Below are 19,067 nucleotides of genomic sequence, written 5' to 3' on the forward strand. Positions count from 1 at the left end.
TCACAACTACAATCTTGCTATTGTTATGAATCATAATATAAATATCTGATATCCAGGATGTATTTTCATTCGCTGGAGCATATTTGGCACAAATATCTAATTTGAATACTGGTGGGGTTGGCAAGGGATTGATGTTGTCATTTGGGAGTTGAAGTGGCTGAGATTTATAGTTCACCTACAATCAAAGAGCATTATGAACTCCAATAATGGGATTGAACCAATCTTGCCACACAGAACTTCCTTGACTAACGGAAAATACTGGAAGGGTTTGGTGGGCATTGACCTTGAGGTTTGGAGTTGTAGTTCACCTACATCTAGAGAGCACTATGGACTCATACAATGATGGATCTGGACCAAACTTGCCATGAATACTCAACATGCCCAATGTGAATGAACACTGGTGGAGTTTGGGGAAAAGAGACCTTGGCATTTGGGAGTTGTAGTTGCTGGGATTTATAGTTCACCTACAATAAAAGATCATTCTGATCCCCACCAATGATAGACTTGGGCCAAACTTCCCACACAGAACCCCTATGACCAACAGAAAATACTATGTTTTCAGATGGTCTTTGGTGATCCCCCTGACACCCCCTCGTGACCCCCCCAGGGGTCCCGACCCCCAGGTTGAGAAGCACTGCACTAGAATCTACCAAGTTCCAGGACCAACTGACTAGAATCTACCAAGTTCCAGGACCAACATGTTCAGTCCAACTGACTCACAGCACTGGTCAAGATAGATAAGAATTCATTCCAATCATCAGCATTTTATAGAACTTCAGGATATGCAGACAAAGTGCAAATGCGCAATATCTAATGCATACATAGTACTCCTTGTCTGAAGTCTAGGTGACTATCACAGCATGCAGGTAGGACTTCTTTTGGATGAGGATGTTTCTCAAGTCTGGCACTGGAGATGTAATAGTTGGAGTGTTGGATTAGGACTTTGGGAGATCAGGAGTCACATCTCTGCTGAGCCATTTAGAATCATAGAGTTGGAAGAGACCTCATGGGCCATCCAGTCCAACCCCATTCTGCCAAGAAGCAGGAAAATTGCATTCAAAGCACTCCTGACAGATGGCCATCCAGCCTCTGTTTCAAAGCTTCCAAAGAAGGAGCCTCCACCACACTCCGGGGCAGAGAGTTCCACTGCTGAACAGCTCTCACAGTCGGGAAGTTCTTCCTCGTGTTCAGATGGAATCTCCTTTCTTGTAGTTTGAAGTCCTAGTCTCCAGGGCAGCAGAAAACAAGTTTGCTCCCTCCTCCCTATGACTTCCTTTCGCGTATTTATACTTGACTATCATGTCTCCTCTCAGCCTTCTCTTCTTCAGGCTAAACATTCCCAGCTCTTCAAGCCGCTCCTCATAGGGCTTGTTCTGCAGAACCATGATCATTTTAGTTGCCCTCCTTGGGACACATTCCAGCTTGTCAATATCTCCCTTCAATTGTGGTGCCCAGAATTAGACACAATATTCCAGGTGTGATCTAACTAAGGCAGAATAGAGGGGGAGAATGACTTCCCTAGATCTAGACACTAGACTCCTATTGATGCAGGCCAAGATCCCATTGGCTTTTTTTTCTGCTGCCACATCAGATAGACTCATAGCGGAACAGAATTCACAGACTCTGAAGATTATATACAACTTCTTACCATGCAGGAATACATGGAATGCATGGTGGGATACTATATCCAATTCTGGGCACTGCAACTGAAGGGAGATGTTGACAAGCTGGAATGTGTCCATAGGAGGGTGACTAAAATGATCAAGGGTCTGGAGAAGAAGCCCTATGAGGAGCGGTTTAAAGAACTGGGCATGTTTAACCTGATGAAGAGAAGGTTGAGAGGAGACATGATAGCCATGTATAAAATACGTGAGAGGAAGTCATAGGGAGGAGGGAGTAAGCTTGTTTTCTGCTGCCCTGGAGACTAGGACACAATGGAACAATGGCTTCAAACGACAAGAAAGGAGATTGCATCTGAACATTAGGAAGAACTTCCTGACCGTGAGAGCTGTTCAGCAGTGGAACTCTCTGCTCCTTCTTTGGAAGCTTTTAAAAAGAGGCTGGATGGCTATCTGTCGGGGGTGCTTTGAATGCAATATTCCTGCTTCTTGGCAGGAAGTTGGACTGGGTAGCCCACAAGGTCTCTTCCAACTCTATGATTCTATTATTCTATGATTCTATAATACAGAAATAAAGCACTCCTGAAGGATGCCCATCCACACCTCCAGAGAAGGAGTGTCGAGCATCCTCCAAGGCTAATTATTTCACTCCTCCTGATATCGAAGTGGAATCTTTTGTGTTTTGAATCCGTTGGGTCATGTCCCAGTTCCATCAACCCTTCAGATATCCAAAGATCGCTTCCTCAGCCTTCTCTCGGGTGACATGCCCAAGCTTCGGAATCGTTCCCCGCAAGTCTTGGTTTCCAGACCTTTGATGGTTTTTTTAAAAAGTTTCCTGTTTTTACTCAACAACGTGACAAACAGCCATGGAAAACTACAGAATGAAAAGCCGCTCAATGCTGAATTGCTTCCTCAAACTGATTTCCCTAAAACTCTAGGGTTCTGTAAGAAATCATAAGGCGTTCCTTAAGAATGATAAAGAAAACCCATCATTTAAAAAAATCTAATTTAACCTGCCTAATGCCGCGACCCCTTAATACACTTCCTCATGTTGTGCTGACCCCCAACCATACCATTATTTTCGTTGCTACTTCATAACTGTAATTTTGCTACTGTTATGAATTGTAATGTAAATATCCGATGTGCAGGATGTTTTTTCATTCACTGGAACAAATTTGGCATAAATACCTAATACACTCAAATTTGAATACTGGTGGGGTTGGGGCGGGATTGATTTTGTCATTTGGGAGTTGTAGTTGCTGTGATTTGTAGTTCACCTACAATCAAAGAGCATTCTGAACTTCACCAATGATGGAAATCAACCAAACTTGGCACACAGAACTCCCATAACCAACAGAAAATACTGGAAGGGTTTGGTGGGTATTGACTTTTGAGTTTTGGAGTTATAGTTCACCTATGTCCAGAGAGCACTGCAAACTCAAACAATGATGGATCTGGACCAAACTTGGCACGAATACTCAGTATGCCCAAATGGGAACACTGGTGAAGTTTGGGGAAGATAGAAATTGACATTTGGGAGCTGTAGTTGCTTGGATTTATAATCCACCTAAAATCAAAGAGCATTCTGAACTCCACCAATGATGGAAATCAACCAAACTTTGCACGCAGAACTCCCATGACCAATAGAAAATACTGGAAGGGCTTGGTGGGCATTGACTTTTGAGTTTTGGAGTTGTAGTTCACCTACTTCCAGAGAGAACTGTTGACTCAAACAATGATGTATCTGGACCGAACTTTGCACAGATACTCAATATGCTCAAATGTGAAGACTGGTGGAGTTTGGGGAAAATAGAAATTGGCATTTGGAAGCTGCAGTTGCTGGGATTTATACTTCACCTAAAACCAAAGAGCATTCCGAACTCCACCAATAATGGAAATCAACCAAAATTGGCTCACAGAACTCCCATGACCAACAGAAAATACTGGAAGGGTTTGATGGGCATTGACCTCGAGTTTTGGAATTGTAGTTCACCTACATCCAGAGAGAACTGTGGACTCAAATAATGATGGATCTGGACATAACTTGGCATGAATACTCAATATGCCCAAATGGGAGCACTGATGAAGTTTGGGGAAGACAGAAATAGGCATTTGGGAGTTGTAGTTGCTGGGATTTATAGTTCACCTACAATCAAATAGTATTCTGAACTCCACCAATGCTGCTGCTGCTGATAATAAATTTATTATGGTTCAGAGACCCTTATTACACTATAGCATACAAGTTATACGGGTAATGAGATTAAGAACATCCAGTTGATTGAACACACAAATGGATAACATTTGCAAACAATAAAAGCTGCTTAAACTACATGTTGGCTAAAAACAAAGCCAGAGAGCACTGTGGCCTCCAACAATGATAGATGTGGACCAAACTTGGCACAAATACTCAATATGCCCAAATGGGAACACTGGTGGAGTTTGGGGGAAATAGACCTTGACATTTGAGAGTTGTAGTTGCTGGAATTTATAGTTCAGCTACAATCACAGCAGGAGGAGGGCTTTTGGTGGGAGGATTCGCCAGCTGTTTCCAAAAAGGAAGAGAAAGACAGCCAGAGATCTTCAGCTTTCTCTGCCAAAGGGGTTCTTAAGACTATCAGAAATATGTGTTTTCTTCTGGTCTTTGGCAACCCCTCTGAAATCCCCCTCACAACTCGCCTAGGGGTCCCGACCCCCAGGTTGAGAAATGCTGATTCAGGAGAATATTAATTTATGTGCAAGGGTTCCGGAGACCTGGAAATTGTTTCAAGCACTTCAAAGGCTGAGAAAGCCTTCTTCCTTGTAATTCCTTCCTTTTTCTCTCCTTTCCTTTTCCCTGGCAGCCTCTGAAAAGAAAGGAGCCAAGGAGGGGCGCATGCTGAGCATGACCTGGCACATGCCACACGTTTGATGCCACTCTTTCCGGAACCCCATGGCATTGTGCCCGGGGTGCGGCCCGCCGACTCAGCAGGTTGAGCCTTTGTTTTTTCCGCTGCCTTCCCGCACCCCCACTTTTTCTCCCTCTTGGGCATGGAAGCAACGCAGGGAGAGGTTGCCCTACATTTCTGGGCCCCGAAGGGACGAGTGGTTGAATGATCCTTTGGATGAATCTACCCTGTTCTGAGCCAGCGTCAACACGGATGGAGCCGACGTCACAGGAAACATATAACTGCCACCTCTGTTGAAACAACATTACCGGCTACCAGTTTGTTTCAAGGTGCTGCTTTTCATATGTAATGCTCTATCCAGCTTTCTGGGTACCTGAAGGACTGTATCTCCTCTTTGAACCTGCCTACAATTTGACAACATTGGGAAGAAGGCTTTCGTTCAGTCCAGCTATCTTTATGATATGTATTAGAATCATATAGAACCACTAGCTGTCCCCTGCCACGTGTTGCTGTGGCCCAGTCTGTTGATCTGGAAAATAAAGTAATGAGAAAGTGTTGGTTTCTAATGTATGTAATGTCTTTCTGCTTGTGGGTAAACAGTATTTCTTGCTGTTTCTTTGTCAGTGTTGATGTGGAGAGTGTCGGGTTTGCCCACTCTGGAACATGCAACATATCGTTGTCCTTCTTTAAGGGTCCCTTTCAAATCTATGATACTATATCTCTCTGTGTGTGAATCATATCTATCTATCTATCTATCTATCTATCTATCTTATGGCTGGATGGCCCTTTGTCAGGAGGGCTTTGTTGACGTTTTCTTGCCTTGGTGAAGAGAGTTGGACTGGATGGCCTTAAGTATTTTCTGTTGGTCATGGGGGTTCTGTGTGGGGAGTTTGCCCCAATTCTGTCATTCATAGGGTTCAGAATGCTCTTTGACTCTAGGTGAACTATAAATTCCAGTAACTACAACTCCCAAATGTCAAGGTTTATTTCTCCCAAACTCCATCTGTGTTCATATTTGGGCATTTTAGGTATTTGTGCCAAGTTTGGTCCAGTTCCATCATTGTTTGAGTCCACAGTGCTCTCTGGATGTAGGTGAACTACAACTCCAAAACCAAAGGACACTGCCCACCAAACCCTTCCAGTATTTTCTGTTGATCATGGGAGTTTCATGTGACAATTCCATCGTTGGTGGAGTTCAGAATGCTCTTTGATTGTAGGTGAACTATAAATCCCAGTAACTACAACTCCCAAATAACAAAATCGTCATTTTTTGAGTGATAGTCACTCCTTGTGTTGTGAGACGTTTTGTTGCCAAATTTGGTGTGATTTCGTTCATTGGTTCTTTTGTTTTTAAGGTACTCATTATGCACAGAGCATTTTTATATATATAGATGGAATAATAAGGTTGGAAGAGACCTCGTGGACCATCCAGTCCAACCCCATTCTGCCAAAAAGCAGGAAAATTGCATTCAAAGCACCCCCAACAGATGGCCATTCAGCCTCTCTTTAAAAGCCCCCAAAGAAGGAGCCTCCACCACACTCTGGGGCAGAGAGTTCCACTGCTGAACAGCTCTCAAAGTTAGGAAGTTGTCCCTAATGTTCAGGTGGAATCTCCTTTCACGGGCTTTCACAGCAGGAATCACTGGAGTGTTGTGTGATTTCTGGGCTGTATCCTCTGCAGATATTTGGATATTAAGACCAAGTTTTTGACAAGCAATTGGAGCAGTGCAGTAAGTGGCTATGAAACAACGTAATTGACAAATGGAACAGTCCTGGATTATGTTTTGGTTGACATGATTTTAATTGCTGCTTTTAATAATTTGATTGTTTGGTTTTCATTGTAATTAATGTATTGTCGAAGGCTTTCATGGCCAGAATCACTGGGTTGCAGTCGGCTATATGGCCATGTTCCAGAAGCATTCTCTCCTGACGTTTCGCCCACATCTAGGGCAGGCATCCTCAGAGGTTGTGAGGTCTGTTGGAAACTAGACAAGTGGGGTCTACATATCTGTGGAATGTCCAGGGTGGGAGAAAGAACTCTTGTCTGCTTGAGGCAAGTCTGAATGTAGCAATTGGCCACCTTGATTAGCATTTAATTGTAATTGTTTATTTGATATGTGTGTGTGTGGCATCAAATTGCTATCTGTTATAAGGCTGAGTCCCCTCCAGGGTGAGAAAGTCAGGATATAAATATGGCAAATAAATAAATAAGATGCTAGCCACAGATGTCTGATATGTCCAAAGTATGACAGCCTCAGTTTAGTCATCCTGACTTCTGGGGAGAATTCAAGCCTAACTGATCTTGAATCCATTGATCCCCTCCCCCACCTATGGTTCCCATAGCATGCTCCCCTAGCCTGACATATCCAATAGATTGATTTTCTTCCAAATTGCCCTTTCTACTATCCACTGGTGGACTCTTTTATCCAATTTTCACAATTGTACGTAGACATCCGAAATGCTACTGCATATGATTTGACATCATCTGGGGAGATGATGCATATGAGCTGAGCATATGATCTGCTCAATGGAGCGTGCTTGCTCCATCAATGTTTAACCTTGACACAAATGCTCAGCCACTGCCAGAGAGACGGAGAGTTTCATCTATGCTGACGATCATGCCATCACCTCTCAAGCAGGGAGCTTTAAAATGGTTGAACAGAAGCTCTCCGAAGCTTTAGGTGCTCTATTACAGGAAAAACCAGCTGATTCCTAATCTATCTAAAATGCAGACGTGTGCTTTTCATTTCAAGAACAGACAAGCATCTTGAGCTCTGAGGATTACCTGGGAAGGAATCCCACTGGAGCATTGCAGCACGCCCAAATACCTGAGAGTTACCTGGACCGTGCTCTGACCTACAAGAAGCACTGCTTGAATGCCAAGCAAAAAGTGGATGCAAGAAGTAATATCATATGAAAACTGACTGGCACAACCTGGGGATCACAACCAGATACAGTGAAGACATCTAGCCTTGAGCTTTGCTACTCTGCTGTTAAGTATGCATGCCCAGTGTGGAACACATCTCGCCATGCCAAAACTGTTGATGTGGCTCTTAATGTGACATGCTGCATTATTACAGGTTGTCTATGCCCTACACCAGTGGAGAAATTATACTGCTTAGCTGGTATTGCACCACCTGACATCCGTCGGGAAGTAGCAACCAATAATGAAAGGTCAAGGCATTGACACCTCCAGCCCACCTCCTGTTCGGATATCAGCCAGCACGCCAATGCCATAAATCAAGAAATAGTTTTCTAAGATCTACAGGTATACTCGCAGGGACACCTCAGCAAGAGAGAGTCCAAAAGTGGCAGGCTAAAACCCTAACTCATGGCTGATACCAAATGAGAGACTCCTCCCTGGGCACACAAGAGACTGGGTGACTTGGAAGGCGCTAAACAGACTGTGCTCTGGCACCATGAGATGCAGAGCCAACTTTAAGAAATGGGGCCACAAAGTGGAGTCTGCGACATGGGAGTGTGGGGAAGAGCAAACTTTGTTGTTGTTCATTCGTTCAGTCGTCTCCGACTCTTCGTGACCTCATGGACCAGCCCACGCCAGAGCTCCCTGTCGGCCGTCACCACCCCCAGCTCCTTCAAGGTCAGTCCAGTCACTTCAAGGATGCCATCCATCCATCTTGCCCTTGGTCGGCCCCTCTTCCTTTTGCCTTCCACTTTCCCCAGCATAATTGTCTTCTCAGACTACCTACCGTATATTCCGGCATATAAGACGACTGGGCATATAAGACGACCCCCAAATTTTCCAGTTAAAATATAGAGTTAAGACGACTCCCATGCATAAAACTACACCCGCGTATAAGACGACCCCTGACTTTTGAGAAGATTTTCTTGGGTTAAAAAGTAGTCTTATACGCCAGAATATACTGTATTTCAATGCAACCTGAGTCCCACCACATGCACAATGGAGGACCTTCTTATAGCAACACCAGAGGCACTCCAAGTGGCCAGCTACCGGTCAAAACACATTTAGGATAATGCCAAGGTTTTTTTAAAAAAACTTTGTGCTTTTTAAATATACTAGCCATCCCCTGCCATGCATTGCTGTGGCTCAGTCTGTGTATATGTGTGTATATATATATTTGTGTTTGCGTATATATATGTAATTTTGTGCATGTGTTGTAGTGGGGTTTTTTTTTTTTTGCTTAAGTCTCTTCTGCTGTGTTTTTATGAGTGGTGGCCACTTGTTGGCCTAATAGGTGTATTGTGTCCAAATTTGGTTTCACTTTGTCCAGTGGTTTTGGAGTTATGTTAATCCCACAAACGAACATTACATTTTTATTTATATAGATTACAACTGTACCCTTGATTTGCTTCTGATAGGATAAATAAGTCTGGAGAAATAACAAAGGGACCAAGAGTACACTGGAATAAGGGAGACTTCTAGTCCGGTATTGTTGCTGCTCTGCTCGCTTTCTATCTTGTTTTGTTATTATTTGTTTTAGGCAGGCAAGACATGTTTAAATATGTGACCAACCCTCACACACCCGTAAGTGTCCGAAGACATGCCTCTTGTTCCAACACAACATTCCTGCCTTGCCCTATGGCCGGCGTACTGAGGTGGCAAACAGAAGCGGAGCGGGTGGAATTGTTCTCCTTTCGTTAGTAAAAGATTGGTTGGTAGCGAGTTCAGAAAGTTTGACTCCTGCCCTGATGTCACAACTCAGGTTTTAGGCAGGTCACTTTTAATCTCAAATGCTCTTGTGCATCAAAAATCCTCAGTGATCTCGCCTTATCTTTTCCAAACACATGCAGAGTTGGAAAGGTTATCTTTGAAGACTTCTGCTCCTGGAATTCTGGAACTTGGAACTCTATTAAGCTCTAGATTTTGTTGAATTGTGGGATCTTAGAACTGGAAATGATCACAAAGACCATCTAGTCTAATCCATTGTTGTTGTTGTTGTTGTTCATTCGTTCAATCGTCTCCGACTCTTCGTGACCTCATGGACCATCCCACGCCAGAGCTCCCTGTCGGCCGTCACCACCCCCAGCTCCCTCAAGGTCAGTCCAGTCACTTCAAGGATGCCATCCATCCATCTTGCCCTTGGTCGGCCCCTCTTCCTTTTGCCTTCCACTTTCCCCTAATCCATAGGAAAACACAACTGAAGCACTCCTACTACTAAAATGATAAAGGGTTTGGAGAACAAGCCCTATGAGGAGCGGCTTAAGGAGCTGGGCATGTTTAGCCTGAAGAAGAGAAGGCTGAGAGGGGATATGATAGCCATGTATAAATATGAGGGGAAGTCATAGGGAGGAGGGAGCAAGCTTGTTTTCTGCTTCCTTGGAGACTAAGACGCGGAACAATGGCTTCAAACTACAAGAGAGGAGATTCCATCTGAACATGAGGAAGAATTTCCTGACTGTGAGAGCCGTTCAGCAGTGGAATTCTCTGCCCTGGAGTGTGGTGAAGGCTCCTTCTTTAGAAGCTTTTAAGCAGAGGCTGGATGGCCATCTGTCAGGGGTGATTTGAATGCAATATTCCTGCTTCTTAGCAGGGGGTTGGACTGGATGGCCCATGAGGTCTCTTCCAACTCTTTGATTCTATGATTCTATTCCTGAAAGGTGTCCACCCGAGCTCTGATTAAAGATCTTGAAGGGGAGTCCATTACCTTTTTCAGGCAGTCTTTTCTATTGTCAAACAGCTCCTCCATTGAGGTTCCTCCTAACATATATGTAGTCTTGTAATTGGTTCATGTTCTAGAGCAGCCAAAATCAAGCTCACTCCACTTTCTACACCAGTGTTTCTCAACCTTCTTAATGCAGTAACCCCTTAATACAGTTCCTCATGCTGTGGTAACTCCCAACCATAACATTATTTTTGTGAGGTCAGAACCTCTGAGGATGCTTACCATAGGTAAAGGTAAAGGTAGTCCCCTGACATTAAGTCCAGTCATGTCTGACTCTGGGGTGTGGTGCTCATCTCCATTTCATCTCCAGCGTTGTCCGTAGACACCTCCAGGGTCATGTGGCCGGCATGACTGCATGGAGCACTGTTACCTTCCCGCCGGAGCGGTACCTATTGATCTACTCACATTTGCATGTTTTCGAACTGCTAGGTTGGCAGAAGCTAGGGCTGACAGCGGAAGCTCATGCCGCTCCCCGGAATTGAACCTGTGACCTTTTGATCAACAAGCTCAGCAGCTCAGTGCTTTAACCCACTGCACCACCGGGGGCTCCCAATGCTTACCATAGATGTAGGCAAAATGTCAGGAGAGAATGCTTCTAGAACATGGCCATATAGCCCGAAAAACCGACAACAACCCAGTGATTCCAGCCATGAAAGCCTTTGACAATCCAAGCTTGATTTGCTCCAGAACTGACTTACTTGTTTGACAGTCTGAAATATCCATAGAACAAAGCATATTTGCTGATTTTATTCCCATCTGATTTCCCTCCCTGCGCCCAGCTTTCACAAGATACAGAAAAATCATGACATCCTTTCAGGTATTTAATGATGCCTGTTGTGTGTGTGTGTCAACTGTAAAATAAGATGTACAAAGCTGATTGGTCAGGCTATGCCTGGGGAGATGGTTGAGCCTGGGACTTTTGTATACTGTTACATTTTTCAGGCTTGAGCTATGCAGGTGCTTGCAGAGAAGCAGAGAGAGACGAGGGACAGAATTTGGGGTGTACTCTGGCTTCATAAGCTGCTGGAAAGAGTTTATCCACATGGACAAAGAAAGACCATTTTAAATCTCTCATAAAAAGAGTTAATTGAACTGATCATGTGATTGTAAATATGTGTTTTCTGAACTTGGAAGAGTAGAATTTAAGGTGCTGGTGTTATCCTACAAAGCCCTAAACGGTTCCGGCCCAAAATACCTTGCAGACCGCATCTCGGCCTACGAGCCCACGAGGACCTTGAGATCATCCGGGGAGGCCCTTCTCTCGGTCCCGCCCGCCTCACAGGCACGTCTGGCGGGGACGAGAGAGCGGGCCTTCTCGGTGGTGGCCCCCCGGCTGTGGAACGCCCTCCCTGCTGAAGTTAGACAGGCGCCCTCCCTGATGGCCTTTCGTAGGAGCCTGAAAACATGGCTCTTCGAGCAGGCCTTCAACTGAGTGTATCATTGGAACGATACTGGAATGGATTATGACTACGAAATTGACTATGACCCCAGGATTTTGACGAAGCGGATTTTTAGTGTATGTTATGTAGTAGTAGTTTGGTATGTGTTGTCGTGATTTGCTGTACACTGTCTTTTCCATGTTGCTGTTCACCGCCACGAGTCGCCCTAGGGCTGAGAGTGGCGGTCAATAAGTGCAAATAATAAATAATAATAAATAAATAATAGAATCGCAGGGAGCATACAACCCCCCTGTTGCGCCAACTCCACTGGCTACCGATTTGCTACCGGGCTCAATTCAAAGTGCTGGTGTTGACCTTTAAAGCCCTAAACGGTTCCAGCCCAAGCTACCTATCTGACCGCATCTCGGCCTATGTACCCACCAGGACTTTGAGATCTTCCAGGGAGGCCCTGCTCTCGATCCCGCCAGCTTCACAAGCACTGCTGGCAGGGACGAGAGATAGGGCCTTCTCGGTGGTGGCTCCCCGGCTGTGGAACGCCCTTCCCACGGACATTAGATTAGCACCATCTCTGGTGGTATTCCACAAAAAAGTAAAGACCTGGTTGTTTGTGCAGGCGTTCGAGTAGTTAGTGCAATGATTGGTAATGACATAGGAATGGAACAATTGATGACGGATCTGGATTGTGTTTTTAGTGATGAGACGTTAGTGAATGGTTATTATAGTAATTGTGTACTAACTGTGTATTAGATATTGTTGTTAACTGTTTTTTATATTGGTGCATTGAATTTTGCTGTTTCCTATGTGCTGTGAACCGCTGTGAGTCGCCTTCGGGCTGAGAACAGCGGTATAGAAGTAAAGTAAATAAATAAATAAAATAAATAGAATCATAGAATCAAAGAGTTGGAAGAGACCTCATGGCCATCCAGTCCAACCCCATTCTGCCAAGAAGCAGGAACATTGCATTCAAAGCACCCCCGACAAATGGCCATCCAGCCTCTGTTTAAAAGCCTCCAAAGAAGGCGCCTCCACCACACTTTGGGGCAGAGAGTTCCACTGCTGAACAGCTCTCACAATCAGGAAGTTCTTCCTAATGTTCAGATGGAATCTCCTTTCTTGTAGTTTGAAGCCATTGTTCCATGTCCTAGACTACTTGTTCTTTACTGTTCATCTGCGTGGCATATTTTCTTTCTCTGGAAAGGCAGTGTGTGAACTATGCATGAGTTTCCTTTCGTCACAATGCCTACCTTTTAGCTTTCCGCCTTCCCTTCTCTAAGCTACTCTGTCCTGGATTGAGGTCAGATTGGAAAGTAGCTGGGTTTTTTTTCAATATCAATGTGATTGAATGGAACGGAGTGACCTCTCTTCGCAGCCTGAAGCTTAAAGAGCTTACAGCCCATCTACGTGCTTTTTCCCTCCACTCACCTCCACTTGCAAGCCACAGTCGGAGGACGGAGGTGACATCAAAGGAAAGCCATTCCTTCTCCTCCTTGAGCTTGACCAGACGACTGTCCAAGTAGTACCAGCTGGACATATTTGAAAAATGATTCTGTTGCTGGGGAGAGATGGAAAACAACGGGAGCAGTAAGGACACACTTTCTTAGATATCGCAGACAGATATCTGGACAATAGTGATCAAATGATATCAAGGCTTGGCCTGCCTGAAGAGCCATGTTGTCAGACTCACCCAGAAAGGAGGGGGCTAATCTAATTTCTTTAGGGAGGGTATTCCAGAACCAGGGAGCCACCACCGAGAAGGCCCTCTCTCTTGTTCCCACCAATCATGCTTGAGACACAGATGGGACCGAGACAAGGGCCTCCCCAGCAGATCTTAATGCCCATGCTGGATGTAGAAGGGGATAGGTTGGACTCGAAGATAGGTTGGACCCGAAGAGTAAACATGCAAATGTGAGTAGATCAATAGGTACCGCTTCGGCGGGAAGGTAACAACACTCTATAATTATTATATAGAAATATATATTATTATATATTACGTTATATTATACATAAATATATTATATATTAGATTGCTATTATTATATAGAAATATATATTATTATATATTATATTGGATTGTTATTATATACAAATATACTCTGACATATATTTGTATATAATAATAATCCAATATAATATATAATATACTGTATGTATGGGCAAGTGTGTATGTTTTGTATGTTTTGCACGTTTTGATATGGTCAAAATTGACGAATCAATAAAGAATCGTCGTTATATACAAATATAAAAAGGCAAAAGGTTTTCCCTTGACATTAAGTGCAGTCGTGCCCGACTCTGGGGGTTGGTGCTCATCTCCATTTCTAAGTCGAAGAGTCGGCGTTGTCCATAGACACCTCCAAGGTCATGTGGCCAGCATGACTGCATGGAGCGCCGCTACCTTCCTGCTAGAGCGGTACCTATTCATCTACTCACATTTGCATGTTCTTGAACTGCTAGGTTGGCGGAAGCTGGGGCTAACAGCGGGAGCTCACACTGCTCCCCGGATTCAAACCTGTGACCTTTGGGTTAGCAAGTTCAGCAGCACAGCGCTGTAACTCACTGCGCCACCAAGGGCTCCAATTATTATATAGAAATATATATTATTATATATAATATATATTTCTGTATTATAATAATAATGTAATATATCATTATTATATAGAAATATATATTATATATTACATTATTATACAAAAATAATTATAAATTATAGTATTATTATTATATAGAAATATATATTATTATATATTATATTGGATTAATATTATATAAAAATATAAAAATGCAAAAGGTTTTCCTCTGACATTAAGTCAGGGGGTTGGGGCTCATCTCTAAGCCAAAGAACCGGCATCGTCCATAGACACCTCCAAGGTCATGTGGCCGGCATGACTGCATGGAGCGCCACTACCTTCCCGCCCGAGCGGTACCTATTCATTTACTCACATTTGCATATTTTCAAACTACAAGGTTGGCAGAAGCTGGGGCCAACAGCGGGAGCTCACCCCACTCCCCACCCCAAAGTTTCGACCTTTCGGTCGGCAAGTTCAGCAGCTCATCAGTTTAACCCACTGCACCACAATGAGTATAGAAAATTATTATAATTATAATTATTATTTGAAACACAACAAGATGAGTCCACAGCAGACAAGATCATTCTGCTCGCTGTTGTATTGGATCACATGTCGGACACTTCCCAAGTGTCTAGGACAATAATAATAATAATAATAATAATAATAATAATAATAATGTTGTTGTTGTTCATTCGTTCAGTTGTCTCTGACTCTTCGTAACCTCAGGGACCAGCCCACGCCAGAGCTCCCTGTCGGCCGTCACCACCCCCAGCTCCTTCGAGGACAGTCCAGTCACTTCAAGGATGCCATCCATCCATCTTGCCCTTGGTTGGCCCCTCTTCCTTTTACCTTCCACTTTCCCCAGCATCATTGTCTTCTCTAGGATTTGCTGTCTCCTCATGATGTGGCCAAAGTACTTCAACTTTGTCTCTAGTATCCTTCCCTCCCTCTTATTATATAGAAAATGTGTGGTACCTGTCGGCTTATGGCAACCCCATGTGTATCATAGTATTTTCTTAGGTGAGTATTACTCAGAAGGGCTACTGCCAGCTGCTTTCTCTAAAATATTGATTTCATTGCCATATTTTTTGGCTGTCTCCCATCCAAGTCCTAACCGGGGCTGACCCTGCTTAGCTTCCGAGATCAGATCGAGTAGTGGTTCTCAACCTGTGGGTCCCTAGGTGTTTTGGCCTACAACTCCCAGAGATCCCAGCCAGTTTATCAGCTGTTAGGATTTTGGGAAATGAAGGCCAAAACATCCAGGGACCTTTGGTTGAGAACAACTGCTTTAAGGTATTGTGCAGAGCAATAGCATCACCAGGGATGCCCTTAAGTTTTGGACTTTGGCCCAGAAAAAGTCCCATCCAAACCCAGAAAGAGGCAATCTTACTGACACTGGACTTTTGTTGTGTTCCCCTTTACCTGGTAAAGCTCCAGCCGCTGCTGCTCTTGACTTTTTCCCGAGATCCGCATCCTCAGCTCGGCGCGGTACAGCAGTTTGGGATCCTGGAGAGTGGTCAGGATCTGCGACAGGTTGAACCCAAAGAAGGTCCTGGAGGAGTTCTTCTTGTACTGCTCCCCGTAACTTTCTGCACCAGGAGAGAAGAAGCAAGGAGGCGTCAAAGGAAGATGTGTTTTTTAATTCACTCCAGTTCTATTTCAACCTTGAGCCGGTTATTTATTTCTTCATGGAGGATGTCTTGGGGAGAGAAGCTTCTCCGATCCTCTGCCAAATCGTTTTGCAAGCATACAGGTGCAAACTGCTTAGCATAAATTTGCCAAGTGAATGGAAAACAAAGCTGCAGGTTGCAAGTGAGCTGAGACTAGGGCAGTGTTTCTCAACCTGGGGGTCGGGACCCCTGAGGGGGTCGCAAAGGGGTGTCAGAGGGGTCGCCAAAGACCCTCAGAAAACACAGCATTTTCTGATGGTCATGGGGATTCCACGTAGGAAGTTTGAGCCAATTCTATCATTGGTGGAGTTCAGAATGTTATTTGATTGTAATGAACTATAAATCCCAGCAACTACAACTCCCAAAAGTCAAGGTCTATTTTCCCCAGGCTTCACCAGTGTTCACATTTGCACATATTGAGTATTTGTGCCAAGTTTGGTCCAGATCCACCATTGCGTGAGTCCACGGTGCTCTCTGGATATGGGTGAACTACAACTCCCAAACTCAAGGTCAATACCCACCAAACCTTTCCAGTGTTTTCTGTTGGCCATGGGAGTTCTGTGTGGCAAATTAGGTTCAAACCCATCGCTGGTGGAGTTCAGAATGCTCTTTGATTTTAGGTGAACTATAAATCCCAGCAACTACAACTCCCAAATTACAAAATCAATCCTCCCACAACCCCACTAGCATTTACATGTGGTTGCATTGGGTATTTGTTTCTCTCTGTCTACTCCAACTGATGCAAGCGGAGTGCAAAGTGCAAAACACATGGAGGGCCGAAGTTTGCCCATGCCTGGTCTACACTGACCATATAATGCGGTTTAAAAGTCTACCAATGTTGAAACTGAGGACACATCTATACTACCATATGCAGTTTCAGAATGAAGCTTAACTGCATTGAACTGCATTATATGGCAGTGCAGACTCATACAATTGCATTTCAATGCAGTTAAACTGTATTATATGACAGTGTTGATAGGGCCTGAGATGACTCCTGACACCATTGTACCACTAATTGTTGTCTCTCCCGTTTTTTCCAAATAGAGGACCTTTCGCTTGCCCTCCTGGATGCATCTCCACTACAAAACTAACACAGTTTCACACTGCTTTAACCACCATGTCTCAATGCAATGGAATCATAGGAGTTGTGTGTTCTGTCGAAGGCTTTCATGGCCGGAATCACTGGGTTGTTGTAGGTTTTTCGGACTGTATGGCCATGTTCCAGAAGCATTCTCTCCTGATGTTTCACCTGGATGTATGGCAGGCATCCTCAGATGTTGTGAGGAGGTGATCTCACAACATCTGAGGATGCCTGCCATAGATGCAGGTGAAATGTCAGGAGAGAATGCTTCTGGAACATGGCCATACAGTCCGAAAAACTTACAACAACCCATAGGAGTTGTGGTTTGCAAGGTCTTTAAACTTCTCTAAAGAGGGCTTGTGTGTCACCAAACGACACATTTCAGAATTCCATGGTATTGACTCTTGGCAGTTAAAGTGGTATTAAAGTGCTTTAATTCTACAGTGTAGATGTATTCCCCTTTATAGTGCTTCTTGGATCCACTGGTCTTTGCTTCTCTTTTTGGTCCTTGTTTGCAAAAATCAGAGTCCATGAAAAAGAAAAAAGACAACACAGCTCTGCCTTCATCTTTCCCATTCCATACCTGTATCTCGTTTTCAAGCAGAACTGCCTCTGGTAAAAATTTGGACCGACATCTTAAGTGAATTAATAGCGGTCGGTATTCCGAAAAGCAGGATTTTATTCCTTTTGGCAGCCAGAAAGCCTTGGATCCGACCCAGCGTTACGCATGCAAATCTCAACAGGAAAAGGCAAGGGGAGAAGCTGGAGGCTGAAGCCAAGATCAATAAAACAGAACCCAGAGCATCAAAGCCGTGATTGCAGATGTCTCTCATATTTATAACTGTTTTCGCCTTGGCTTCTGCCTGTTCGCACAAACACATACAGCCCAGCCGGCTCCGAGAAGGACCACTGGATGCATGCATGAAGTCACATCCCTGAGCATGCCATCCAATGCCCGTTCCCATTTTACAGACACTGAGATCTGGCTGAAATATCCAGTCCGGGAAGCTAGGAAAAGTTACTTCGGGGGGGGGGGGGGGGAGGACTTCTAGAAATTCTAAGCCAATAGCATATGGCGACTATAGGGTTATAATTCAGAGAAGCAATTTTTTCCCACCTCATGGTGGTTAAAATGGGGTAAAAGTGTGCTAATTCTACAGTGTAGATGTACCTTAGGCTGAGATATAAGCTATTTGGTTTGACCTTCTTCACCCTTATAGCAAACATGAAAGGAAAGTCAGACAAGATAGATAGATAGATAGATAGATAGATAGATAGATAGATAGATAGACAGATAGACAGACAGACAGACAGACAGACAGATAGATGATAGATAAGATAAATAGATAATAGACAGGACAGACAGGATGGATGGATAGGCTTAATAAATAATTGGATAGATAGATAGATAGATAGATAGATAGATAGATAGATAGATACATCAATACATCAATACATCAATAGATTGATAGAATAGATGATAGGGTGGATGGGTGGATGGTTAATTGGATGGACTGATAACTGGATGGATAGAGATAGATAGATAGATAGATAGATAGATAGATAGACAGACAGATAGATTAGGATAAGGTAAGGTAAGGTAAGGTAAGGTAAGGTAAGGTAAGGTAAGGTAAGATAAATAGAGAGGACAGACAGGATGGATGGATAGATGGATGGGATGGGATAAATGGATAATTAGATAGAAAGGTAGATAGATAGGATAGATGATAGAGTGGATGGATGGAATGATAATCAAATGGAATGATAATTGGATTGGATGGATGGATGGATGGATGGATGGATGGATGGATGGGTGGGTGGGTGGGTGGGTGGGTGGGTGGGTGGATGGATGGATGGATGGATGGATGGATAGGTAGGTGGATGGGTAGGTAGGTAGGTAGGTAGATAGATAGATAGATAGATAGATAGATAGATAGATAGATAGATAGATCGAGACACCAGACAGACAGACAGACAGACGGATAGATGATAGGATAAATAGATGATAGAACAGGATGGATGGATGATACACAGAAAGGCTGGATAGATGGGATGGATTGATGGATAGATAATTGGACGGATGAATAGACAGACAGATAGATAAGTAAACAGGTGATCAAGAGGACAGACAGGATGGATGGGATGAGATGAATGAATAGATAGATATAATTGGATGGATTGATAATTGGGTGGATGAATAGAT

General features: G+C 43.8%; 2 protein-coding genes across 2 annotated transcripts in view; one reads left to right on the plus strand and one right to left on the minus strand.

The window, feature by feature from the left end:
* Positions 1 to 19,067, plus strand: part of AXL (AXL receptor tyrosine kinase) — a 315,211-nt gene that overhangs the window by 269,015 nt on the left and 27,129 nt on the right. The window lies entirely within an intron of this gene.
* Positions 1 to 19,067, minus strand: part of TGFB1 (transforming growth factor beta 1) — a 46,488-nt gene that overhangs the window by 11,128 nt on the left and 16,293 nt on the right. The window contains exons 2-3 of the mRNA XM_060783581.2: positions 15,536 to 15,702; positions 12,972 to 13,101 (exon numbers count right to left, since the gene is read on the minus strand). Of these exons, the coding sequence (XP_060639564.2) occupies positions 12,972 to 13,101; positions 15,536 to 15,702 (297 nt within the window). The remainder of the gene's footprint in view (positions 1 to 12,971; positions 13,102 to 15,535; positions 15,703 to 19,067) is intronic.

This window comes from Anolis sagrei, chromosome X (genome assembly GCF_037176765.1).
Source record: "Anolis sagrei isolate rAnoSag1 chromosome X, rAnoSag1.mat, whole genome shotgun sequence".
NCBI classification, from domain to species: domain Eukaryota; kingdom Metazoa; phylum Chordata; class Lepidosauria; order Squamata; family Dactyloidae; genus Anolis; species Anolis sagrei.